This window comes from Panulirus ornatus, chromosome 20 (genome assembly GCF_036320965.1).
Source record: "Panulirus ornatus isolate Po-2019 chromosome 20, ASM3632096v1, whole genome shotgun sequence".
In the NCBI taxonomy this organism is placed as follows: Eukaryota; Metazoa; Arthropoda; class Malacostraca; order Decapoda; family Palinuridae; genus Panulirus; species Panulirus ornatus.
Genome location: NC_092243.1, coordinates 8380414 through 8393737, shown reverse-complemented (window position 1 = coordinate 8393737; position 13324 = coordinate 8380414). Strand labels below are relative to the sequence as shown.

Sequence of the window (13324 nt, the reverse complement as noted above, 5' to 3'; positions counted from 1 at the left end):
CTATTTTCCCTAATCCTTCAGATGAACATAAATGACAAACACAACTCACTCTTAACAAATTCTTTCTTGCTATTCTTTGAACTTTCACCTGCATTGCAATGATGAATCAAAATCAATGACTATCTGTCATATTACAGTGCATTCTAGTTCATTTAACTTGCTCCAATCTAATTCAATATGATTAAAAACATGTTCTTTAAGATTTAAAATGGCAAAGACAGGGTCATGCATGCAGAAAAGCTATATCCACAAATACACATGGAAAAATATACATATACAAAGATGTCAAAAAAATCTTTACTATTATGTGAGTTGCATTATATTTCACAAGACACAAAACAGTGAAAATTGCTTATATCAGGACTAGTAAAGAGCAGCTGACATTGCTTCATAAAAATGCTAAAATTAAAGAAAATGAAATACAATGCAGGCACACTGAGTAGAGCTGCTGGACTGAAAAGCATTTGAATTGAAGTGGACATGACCATGTTTTGTGATTTTTATTCTAGGGGTAGGAGAGTTATAAGTAGATAACACTAAATAATTTATAATTTCTTTCTAGATGTGATTTCATGCTATACAGACTTGCCACACTATGCAAAAACATCTTATTCATTTATCATTTTTATAATCACATTTCATTTACACAAAAAAAACATTTCCTTCTTTTATAGTCACTGATTTGGCATGAGGAAACATGTCCTAATCATAGGATATCTCAGATAAAAAGAAAAAAGTAGAAAAAGAATGCAAATATCTTGTTTCCACAGGTATTTGTATACTCAACTTTATAAGCAGAAAGGTTATAGGAAGAGGTAAGAACAAGTGGAAGAAAATTCCCTAACTTTGTTGTCTCAGGAAAGCAAGGTATCACAATGATCAATCCCCAAACATACTGTCTATGCATAGGAACTATGGGTAGCATCTTTCAGACCCATGCCTCAGGTGGCACATGCAGACAGCTCACACGAGTAGATACCAAATCAAAACCAGTAGAAGAGAGACAGGACAACATTGCAGCATACAGCAAAGTATGGTTGAAGACATGCAATTCCAGGAAAACTGAGGGGACTGAAGGCCTTTGATTCCACTCGTTAACAGAGAGGTGAAGAAAGAACCATCCCAGAAATGCAACAAATATTCCATAAAAGGGTCAATAAAGCACCTATACATAAGAAATGGCTGCTCACAAGAAAAAAAATTACAGCAACTGTACAATAAACTTTGAAAAAAGAATTTCTCCGAACATGAAGAAAAACCCTAGATAATTCTTTAATTATATCAGATAGAACAAAAAATCAAGATTATTGGCCTATTATCAAATCAAAATGGCTCCTACACAAACATCACTAAAGAAATAGCTTCCCTCCTGCACAAGTATCTTACTGTGTTTTCTTTTCCAAAAATATTTTATATATACCACAGACACAAAACTCATTTTTGGGCAATGAAAATGAAAAATTGAACATTCCCTAGCTGTCATGTGCACTGCATCAAAACCACAGTCACCAGTCCACAACCAGGCCTCACAGACATTTTCACGATTTACCCCACCTGCTTTGTATTCCCTGGCTCGGTCCACTGACACCAAGTCAACCCCTGTATACCATATCACTCCAATTTACTCTATCCCAGGGTTGCCTTTCATCCTCCTGTATGTTCAGGCCCCAAGCACTCAAAATATTTTTCACTCCATCCTTCCAACTCGTCTGGTCCCCTCCACTTCTGACATATGTATCCTCTTTGTCAACCTCTCCTCACTGATTCTACCCATTAGCCCAAAAAAAAGCACACTCTCTTCAGCTTTCTCAATCCACTCTTTTCACCACCAAACCTTTCTCGTATCCTTTCATTACTTATTCAATTAAACCACCTCACACCCTCTACTGTCCTAAAACATTTCCTTTCCAACACATCCACCATCCTTCACACATCCTAATCCACTGCCCATGCCTCGCATCCACACAACATCGTTGGGACTACTATGCCTTCAAACAAAACCATTTTCATCCTTCCAGGTACCAACCTCTCTTTCCGCACATTCTTTAATGCTCATAAAACCGCCTCCCCTCACCCACCCTATGATTCACTTTTGCTTCCATTGTTCTATCTGTTGACATGTCCACTCCCAGCTAGAACACTCCATATACTCCAAGTTTTCTCTTTTCAATCTATTCTCCAAACAACCTGTCCCTCTGCACTCTTAAACCTTATAAACTTGCTTTTAATCATTTTCTCTAAACTTCCTCCATGAACTTCTCACTGCTTCTATCTAGTAGCTTTCCTTCTACAGCACATACTTGTAAGACCTTCCAGGAGGAATCTCTATCAACCCTATCATATGCTTCCTCCAGATCCATTAATGTCACACACAAGTCCTTCTGTTTCTCTTAGTATTTCTCACACACATTCACAGCAAGCACATGATCCACACATCATTTACCACTCAAAAAACCAATCTTTTCCTCCACAATCTGATGCTCTGTACATGATTTCCAAACAACTTACCTGTTACACTCAACAAACTTATAACTCTGAAGTTCAAACTCATCTTTCTGCCCCTTGCCTTTATGCTATGGCACTATACATGCATTCTGCCATCCACTCAGGCACCTCACCATGATCCATTGTTACGAACATGTGTGTGTGTGTCCCCATGTTCATATATATATGTGTGTGTCCCTTGTGTGTTTATGGTGTAAGTGATATGTTATAGGACAACAGAGAGGAGGGCTAGGGCCTCCGTTATCTAGGCTTGGGTTTCACTCCCCTGGCCAGATCATCAATTCAGGCACTCTCAACCTGCCGTCTTTCCCATACCCAAGAAACCAGTTGGCCAAGGTCACGTACAGGGGTCATGCCAGGCCATTAATTCCAGTCACCCTCAACACTTGGACCTGTCATTTCTCCCCTGTCCGAGGCAACAGACGACTTGGGGTCAAGGTAGGAGGTAAGCTAGGAAATATGGCTTCCTGTATATCGTCATTACCGTCAGGACAAGAAGAGGTTGGGCCTTAGGCAAGATGTGGGCCGGACATAAGACCCTTCAGCCAACCAGGAGTGGCACCATGAGCCACCCTCCTCTAGTCACAGCCAAACCTAAGACCCTCCAGCCAAGTAGGAGTGGCACAATGAGCCATCCTCCTCCAATCACAACTGGACCTTAGGCCTCTAACCAATCAAGAGTGGCACTATGGGTCACCCTTCACCAACCCCACCTGGGACTAGGGCAGCAGAGCGGGGCAGGCCACTCCTGGATTGCTCCTCCCTGCAATAAAAACCTCTGACACCAGCTGGGCCACGATTTCCTCTACCCCATAGCCCAGCCAAGGTAAGTGATTTTCCCCTCTGTCTCAACCCCATAGCCAATGATCAGTGTACAGTGGCGCTATACAAAACTCTATGGTGTTGAACTGCCTCTGTCATTTCATTTCGAGTGTCAAAGAATATCGTAACTTGTCAAAGAAGTGTCCAACAAATAAGTGTATCTTGAATCATGTTGCTACAGTCAAATTGTCATAAAAGAAAGAGATCTCCTGGTTTGAAATCTTACCTGGAATACTGAACTCATGTTCAGTGTTAGCGTAAATGATTTGTGCCTGATTAATGTGCTTCCGTCATTTTGTACTCTTTAGTTCTTGGATTATAAGCAGTTTTAATGCTGGCGTGTGATTTAATCCCATGACTTTAAGAGTGTTATCTGTGTGCGTATTTGACAATCCTTCCCAGTAGGAGGATTCGTAACACCATGCATATACTGAAAATCCTACCAATCAATCAAAACACAACAATCACACCCTTTCTAAAGAAAATCAAGTGTAATACCATCCATTCCAGCCACCTTGCCACATTTCATCTTACACAAGGCTCTCACCAACTCTTTCCTGTTCATCAAACAACTTTTCACAACCAACTTTGCATACCTAATTGATTCAAGCAACCTAAATCTTCCACCTTATCATCAAAAAAGAGACCTTTCTTTCTTCATTCACACGTTCATTTTTTCGTATGTGTATGTGGGCTAGATATAAAGAGAAATTACTGACTGCTGCTTTCCGGGCTAGCACCAGGGTGAGAAGAAGAAAGGCTGCAGTTGACCACACCCATTCTCTAGCTGTCACGTGTAATGCATCAAAATCAAAACTCTCTCCAAAGCTAAGGCCCACTCACCTTTCCATGGCTTACCCTAGCCGCTTCGCATGCCCTGGTTCAGTCAACTGACACCAAATTTTCATTGTGCTTTTATTTCATGTAAGAAAGACTGGGAGCTTACATAAAACACCATAATGGGTTAACGCATATGATTCCTTCCTGACTCTGTAAATCAGTAGCATGGAATGACTGCCAATCAAACAAATTCATGCTTACAGTATTATGGCTAAAATGGAATCCTGAAGGCCAGAGTAGAGCTATAACATTACTCCAATATACTGCAATTGAACTTCTGCAGTGTAAAGTTATATCACTACTAAAGCATAAAGCTTTCCATGCAAGCCTCTTTTCTTACTGAATCCCACTAAAATCAATCTCCATCACTTATTTCTTGACATTTCTCATGCTAGTCTTCTTAACTAATCTCTCAAACTGAGACATTAGAAACATTCCTCTTAATAACTGAGGTCATCCAATAAACAATGAATTTTCTACATGGTACACCTGTACTCAAGACCTGCATATCAATGGCCTTGCGAATCTAATGGTGATTGTAGGGGTTCTGACAAGAGCAGAATTTTTTCCAAACCTTCCAGGATATCTATGTATAAAATTTTAGCTACATTTTTAAACAGAGGCAGAAAAAATTAGAACATCAATTGAAGTAAAGAAGACGTATATGTTGGAAAATAAATGCCTGAGAACAATGTGTAGCATGAGAAGGGTTGCTCACTCACAAAAGTTTGAGAGTCAAAAAGGTGTGGCATTAATTGCAGTTTGAGTAATTGGGCTGAGAGGAGTGACACAATGGTTTGGGCATATGAAGAGGTTTAGCAAAGAAAGACTGATAAAGAGGGTGTATGAGTGTGTGTGCATCAGATGTGGAGGAAGCAAGGGAGACTACCTACTTAAAAGTACCTGCAAAGAAAAACTGGAGAAATGTAAGAGCTAGCAGACAGCATTCACTACAGCTTACTTGCCGTATTGTACAATTTCTCTTTGCTAGTACTTCTCTAAATAGTTATCTCTGCAAGGTTCATTAAGAACGGTCTTCAGCCACAAGCCTATTCTTTTCACCCCTTCTGAGCAAGAAGAACTACGGGATGGAGAGAAGGAGACTTTAGGGTATCAAGGCCTGAACATTTAGGAGGGTGAAAGGTGTGCTATGGATAAAATTCAATTATTGTGAAAGGGTGGCGAGGTGGTGAAGAGCTGTCAATGAATTGAACCAGGGCATATGAAAAGATAAGTTAAACCACATAACAGTCTTTGGGGCTTGGTTTTGCATGAAGTTCCTAGATCTGTTACATTATAACATTATAAAAAACAACTTGAGAATGGATGTGTGAAAATGAAGCAATTGTTCATTTGTTCCTGTGACTGACTCTAAGCAAGAGGGGCAACTAAGTAAAAAAAAAAAAAAAAAAAAAAAAAAGAAAAATACTTACCAAAATTCTGTTTAATGTAAATCCAAGATAGGGGAGATAACTGAGATTGAACACTTTGCTCAGGTACTGATTTTACTGTAGGATTACATTACAAATGATATGTTGTAATATAAAATTCTCTGATCTAAAGAGCATAATAAACAGCAGCAATTAACAACATCCTGATGTTGGAGGCTTTTTATAATAATCATACATCAATTTTTACCTAGAAAATACATAAAAACATACATATGAAAAATAGCAATGCAATATCCTCTGAGGTCCTGTTCTTGGTTATTCTATTATCATCCTCAGTCCACACTTGCCTACTCTAGAGAAATAAGACTTGAAAACCAGTAGTTCACTATAGTTTAAATGCTATTTTGATAAACTAACAGCACCATGGGCACTAAGTGTTGTTGTTACTATAGGGAAACATGCAATGTTATATGTGTGGCAACGTGTTCAAATTTTTCTCAAGCACACTTACTTTGTTCTACAACTAAATAAGCAAAATTATCACAGTTATTTTGGTAAAAACACAATGCATTTAAACAAACTTGCGGTGAAGTTGTACAGACATTTGAGAAAACATTTAAAAGTTTAAAGTCCACCAACAAGAAATTCTTTTACTTACGTGGACACACAGTCGGAGGGGTTTGAACTGACGGACGGAGGGTCACCCATGCCACCATCATGCATTGGGTACATTGGTTGTGGTGTATTGGGATAGGAGTCCATTGACCCTGCACCTGACCACCTGAAAAAGAATCCAATTTACATTAACCTAATTTCGAGCCTTTCAAAAAGAGATGGTTTACATATGCTGATTTTGGTCATGTCTGAGAGTAGTGGTCATAAAACTCAGTATTAACTAGAAAGTAGTATATATGCAGGCCTTGGTTTTCCAGAGAAGCACTCTCAAGTGAGAATAAAGAAAATGCCTTTCATTAACTACTGCCTCTTCTACATCCACATTCTCGGTATAGTGCCACTTAGTGTTTGCTTGTTGGGCAGAAATGTACACCATCAAATTACAAAAGAACATTGTAAAATACCTAAGGGTCATACCATCTAATGAGTTACCTTTGGTGAACATAAAAGAACCATATCTGCCTCTAGCTAAAAGATAGTTTGCTGGAATTAACAGACCTTCAAGATAAAACAGTTGAAATCAGTAATGTCATTTTTCAAGGTATTAATACTCTCCCAAATAGAATATCAAGTTGCGCCAGCTAGACCTTTTATTGCAGACAAAGCTACAGTTTGAAAGTGTGGAAAGACCTTTTGCATCCCACAGAGACAGTCAAGGATATAAACTACTGTGACTGGCTGAAAATACTGTGGCTGTACTTTACGAAGGGCAAACAGAAGTACATCATAATCTATAACTGGAATATCCTGGAAGGTAAGGTTTACAACTTGCATAGAAAAACACTTCCCTATTAGTACATCAGGCATGGAAGACCATGATATGTTACCACTTAAATAAATTCACAGTATTTACAGTACAATAAACCCTCGATTTAATGGACTAATTGGGGGAAAGGCATGTCCATTACTGCCAAAAGTCTGTTAAATCTAATGTAACCTATTTCTGAGCCACATTTAAGTTCACAGACTTTCTTTTAACTCTTCTATCACTTTAGGGTTTAGTGTGTGGTACGAAAGTTGGGTGGCAGGTGTGGGAACGCTCACTGGGCAGTTGGAGGCAGGAACCAGACTGAGACTGAGGTGATGCCACCCCTCTCTTGTGAAAGGATGCTTCTTCATAATAAAGTGAGAATGGACAGCCTGCTTTCACTGAACCTTTCACAATCGCTTGATGCCGTTTTAAATTGTAAGGACTGCAAAATCATCTAATTAATCAAATAATTCTGAAATAACAGAAACACTTTATACAACCTGACCGTACAATAGCTTGAAACAGACTTAGACCAAAACAAGCATCTACCCCACACTACCAAAAACAAGTGCAATATGAAATGCACATCATGCAGCATTTGAGATTTTTCACTTTTAATATTATTAATAATGTACTCTATCATTACTTGTCTATTAAATCAGAAATCCATTATATCAAGGTCCGTTAAATAGAGAGTTTATTGTAAATATATCTGAAAATGGTGCAATACGCTCAGTAAGAGAAATAGTTCAAAACAACTGGTGTCTACACTGTTTTCCTAATTACTTATAAAAACACTATGGACTGTACAGTGTAGAAAATTACAAAAGCCTACAAAAACATCTATTCATTCATTACACTTAATTGCTGTTTCCCGCATCAGCAGAGTGGCACCAGGAAAAAGATGAAGAATGGCCCAACCACTTATATACAGACATATATATATGTAAACAACCATATACACACATTACGTACATATACATATCAACATATACATAAATGGACATATATTTTTTTTTTTTTTTTATATTTTGTCGCTGTCTCCCGCGTTTGCGAGGTAGCGCAAGGAAACAGACGAAAGAAATGGCCCAACCCCCCCCCATACACATGTATATACATACGTCCACACACGCAAATATACATACCTACACAGCTTTCCATGGTTTACCCCAGACGCTTCACATGCCTTGATTCAATCCACTGATAGCACGTCAGCCCCAGTATACCACATCGCTCCAATTCACTCTATTCCTTGCCCTCCTTTCACCCTCCTGCATGTTCAGGCCCCGATCACACAAAATCTTTTTCACTCCATCTCTCCACCTCCAATTTGGTCTCCCTCTTCTCCTTGTTCCCTCCACCTCCTCCGACACATATTTACACGTACATATTCATACTTGCATGTCTTCATCCATTCCTGTTGCTACCCCGCCACATGGGAAATAGTATCCATGCATATTTGCCATTTCCCGTGTTAGCGAGGTAACATCATGAACAGAGGACTAAGCCTTAGAGGGAAAATCCACACTTGGCACCATTCTCTGTTCCTTCCTTTGGAAAAGTGAAAACAGGACAGGAGGCACTCCAGCTACCCACTCCCACCCATTTTAGTTCTGCTCTACGACATGAAGGAAATACATGGGAAGTAGTCTTTCTCCCCTATCCCCAATGGGAACACTGGTGAAGGGGGGAAAAAGGGGAAGTAATAAAAGGTAGTGATGCAGTAAGGATAAGACATAGTGAGAATTCTAAAGGACTGTTGAAAAAGTTTACAGATATGAATGGCAGATGTAGGATGTTTGGGTTGGGATGGTATGCTTAATGAGAGTCATGGAGAGTAGTTAGCTGAAAAGAGAAGACATGGTGAAAGCCTTTTGCACGGTGAAAAGCAACAAGGTGGCTAGAGCATATGGTATTGTAGCTGAATTCATCAGGAAAGGGAATACTGGTAGGTAAGAATATTCAACATATGTATGAAGGTCCCTGTGGATTGGCAGAATGTATGCATGGTGCCAGTGTACAAAGGGAAAGAGGATAAAGTTATGTTTTCACACCAAAGAGGTAGGTATAAGTTTGTTGAGTATACCTGGTAAGTTGTATGTGAGGGTATTGAGTTAGAGGATGAAAGCAAGTACAGAGCATCAGATTGGGGATGAGCAATGTGGTTTCAGATGTGGTAGAGGATGAGTGGATCAGGTGTTTACTTTATAAAATGTGAGAAATATTTACAGAAAAAGATGAATTTGTATGTGGCATTTATGGATCTGGAGAAGGCATACAATAAGATTGATAGAAATGCATTGTAGAAGGTCTTCAAATATATGGTGTGGGTGGTAAGCTTCTAAAAGCAATGAGATATTTTCATCAAGGGTGTAAGGCTTGTGTACAAGCAAGAGGAAAGGAGAGTAAATGTTTCCAAGTGAAGATTGGTCTATGCCAAAGGTGTGTGTTGTCACCATTGTTGTTTAATGGGGTGATGAGGGAGGTAAATGAGAATACATATATTTATTATTATTTTTTTTTATTTTGCTTTGTCGCTGTCTCCCGCGTTTGCGAGGTAGCGTAAGGAAACAGACGAAAGAAATGGCCCAACCCACCCCCATACACAATGTATATACATACACGTCCACACACACAAATATACATACCTATACATCTCAATGTACACATATATATACACACACAGACACATACATATATACCCATGCACACAATTCACACTGTCTGCCTTTATTCATTCCTATCGCCATCTCGCCAAACATGGAATACCATCCCCCTCCCCCCTCATGTGTGCGAGGTAGCACTAGGAAAAGACAACAAAGGCCCCATTCATTCACACTCAGTCTCTAGCTGTCATACAATAATGCCCGAAACCACAGCTCCCTTTCCACATCCAGGCCCCACACAACTTTCCATGGTTTACCCCAGACGCTTCACATGCCCTGATTCAATCCACTGACAGCACGTCAACCCCGGTATACCACATCGATCCAATTCACTCTATTCCTTGCCCGCCTTTCACCCTCCTGCATGTTCAGGCCCCGACCACACAAAATCTTTTTCACTCCATCTTTCCACCTCCAATTTGGTCTCCCACTTCTCCTCGTTCCCTCCACCTCCGACACATATATCCTCTTGGTCAATCTTTCCTCACTCATTCTCTCCATGTGCCCAAACCATTTCAAAACACCCTCTTCTGCTCTCTCAACCACACTCTTTTTATTTCCACACATCTCTCTTACCCTTACGTTACTTACTCGATCAAACCACCTCACACCACACATTGTCCTCAAACATCTCATTTCCAGCACATCCACCCTCCTGCGCACAACTCTATCCATAGCCCACGCCTCGCAACCATACAAAATTGTTGGAACCACTATTCCTTCAAACATACCCATTTTTGCTTTCCGAGATAATGTTCTCGACTTCCACACATTCTTCAAGGCTCCCAGGATTTTCGCCCCCTCCCCCACCCTATGATCCACTTCCGCTTTCATGGTTCCATCCACTGCCAGATCCACTCCCAGATATCTAAAACACTTTACTTCCTCCAGTTTTTCTCCATTTAAACTTACCTCCCAATTGACTTGACCCTCAACCCTACTGTACCTAATAACCTTGCTCTTATTCACATTTACTCTTAACTTTCTTCTTTTGCACACTTTACCAAACTCAGTCACCAGCTTCTGCAGTTTCTCACATGAATCAGCCACCAGCGCTGTATCATCAGCAAACAACAACTGACTCACTTCCCAAGCTCTCTCATCCACAACAGACTTCATACTTGCCCCTCTTTCCGAAACTCTTGCATTCACCTCCCTAACAACCCCATCCATAAACAAATTAAACAACCATGGAGACATCACACACCCCTGCCGCAAATGATTGTTCTGAGTGCACTATTTTGGTTTGCAGCTTTGTTATATTTGCATTTAAGAGGGTGCTTGTAAAACCAGGGAGGTGAGGCTTAGTTTAAAGTAGAGCAGATGAATTGATTCTATAGGATTCTTGTCCAAATCTGGTGCCATTTAGTTTGTGTGTTGCTGTTGTGTTGATGCCAGTGATGTGGAGTGAATGTCATACTTACTCGATCAAACCACCTCACACCACACATTGTCCTCAAACACCTCATTTCCAGCACATCCACCCTCCTGCACACAACTCTATCCATAGCCCACGCCTCGCAACCATAAAACATTGTTAGAACCACTATTCCTTCAAACATACCCATTTTTGCTTTCCGAGATAATGTTCTCTACTTCCACACATTCTTCAAGGCTCCCAGGATTTTCGCCCCCTCCCCCACCCTATGATTCACTTCCGCTTCCATGGTTCCATCCGCTGCCAGATCCACTCCCAGATATCTAAAACACTTTACTTCCTCCAGTTTTTCTCCATTCAAACTTACCTCCCAATTGACTTGACCCTCAACCCTACTGTACCTAATAACCTTGCTCTTATTCACATTTACTCTTAACTTTCTTCTTTCACACACTTTACCAAACTCAGTCACCAGCTTCTGCAGTTTCTCACATGAATCAGCCACCAGTGTTGTATCATCAGCGAACAACAACTGACTCAGTTCCCAAGCTCTCTCATCCACAACAGACTTCATACTTGCCCCTCTTTCCAAAACTCTTGCATTCACCTCCCTAACAACCCCATCCATAAACAAATTAAACAACCATGGAGACATCACACACCCCTGCTGCAAACCTACATTTACTGAGAACCAATCACTTTCCTCTCTTCCTACACATACACATGCCTTACATCCTCGATAAAAACTTTTCACTGCTTCTAACAACTTGCCTCCCACACCATATATTCTTAATACCTTCCACAGAGCATCTCTATCAACTCTATCATATGCCTTCTCCAGATCCATAAATGCTACATACAAATCCATTTGCTTTTCTAAGTATTTCTCACATACATTCTTCAAAGCAAACACCTGATCCACACATCCTCTACCACTTCTGAAACCACACTGCTCTTCCCCAATCTGATGCTCTGTACATGCCTTCACCCTCTCAATCAATACCCTCCCATATAATTTACCAGGAATACTCAACAAACTTATACCTCTGTAATTTGAGCACTCACTCTTATCCCCTTTGCCTTTGTACAATGGCACTATGCACGCATTCCGCCAATCCTCAGGCACCTCACCATGAGTCATACATACATTAAATAACCTTACCAACCAGTCAACAATACAGTCACCCCCTTTCTTAATAAATTCCACTGCAATACCATCCAAACCTAATGCCTTGCCGGCTTTCATCTTTCGCAGAATACATATATATGCATAAAAAGCAATGCCATATAATAAATTCAGTGCATTTTTGGGTATTTTCAAAAGGAAACTTAATTTCACCAAAAAAATTCAAACTAATTTTACATTTTACTGAAAAAACTTCAAACTTAAATCACAAGTAGATCCTTACATCATACCATAGTGAAAACAGTAAACTATTACTTTACTTCAGGCTGTTCAAATCTCTGAAAAATATTCTTTTTTTCTGCTTTCATCACGAAGTCAACACATTAACTAATCTATTTCAAAAGGCCTGAGAGTAGCTTCGAAGATCAAATCTTGATGACTTACCCAGGGACATGAGTAATGAGATGGGGCTTAACATAGCCATTGTTGGTTGGCTGCTGCTCTCCTATGGGTGTATAGTATTTTCCAAAAGCTTGCTCCTTAGGAATATTTGGATACAAATAGAGGAGATATTTCAGATCAGCAATCACATCAGCTAATGGACGGATGGAAAAGGCTTTACTAGTGAATGGCTGTAGCATGAACACATCACCAGCTGAGGATAAAAGTGTTACAAGAGATTAAGTAAAACTTTGGGGAAAAAAATGAAAAGTGATTTTCAAAAATCATGAACTGTTATTTATGTAAAATAAATTTCCCACATAAAATCTAAATGAAGGCAGGTAAAGGAAAACTAAACAAGTATTGCATGGGGTCCCAATACCATAAAATAAATAAGTACAGCTGGAGTCCATTTGGGTTTATGGCAGGGAACAAACTGATTGTTGGAGCTTTCTTGAACTCATTTTCACAGCCTGCACGAATGTTATCTTCATGTTATATTTCATTAATGAAAGTTAATAGAAAAGAGCAGTCAAGTTTACAAGATAATTTGTGCAATCCTTAAAATATAACAAAAGTTACATCAAGGCACTTGGCAATGGTACCCATCACTACCACATCTAGTTTAACTTTGAAAAAGAGATGGTTTAAGAGTTATTTCAATAAAGGTATTCAAATCTATAAAGGTCACAGAAAATCTTACACTAAGCAGTTATCTTATTAAACTAG

General features: G+C 39.6%; 1 protein-coding gene across 8 annotated transcripts in view; it reads right to left on the bottom strand.

Moving 5' to 3' along the window:
* Stat92E (Signal transducer and transcription activator Stat92E) overlaps positions 1–13324 on the bottom strand; it is a 119572-nt gene that overhangs the window by 28712 nt on the left and 77536 nt on the right. For all 8 annotated transcript variants that reach the window (XM_071674622.1, XM_071674621.1, XM_071674615.1 and 5 more), the window contains 2 exons: positions 12599–12809; positions 6217–6339 (listed from right to left, as the gene is read on the bottom strand). In XM_071674622.1, coding sequence (XP_071530723.1) covers positions 6217–6339; positions 12599–12809 — 334 coding nt within the window. The remainder of the gene's footprint in view (positions 1–6216; positions 6340–12598; positions 12810–13324) is intronic.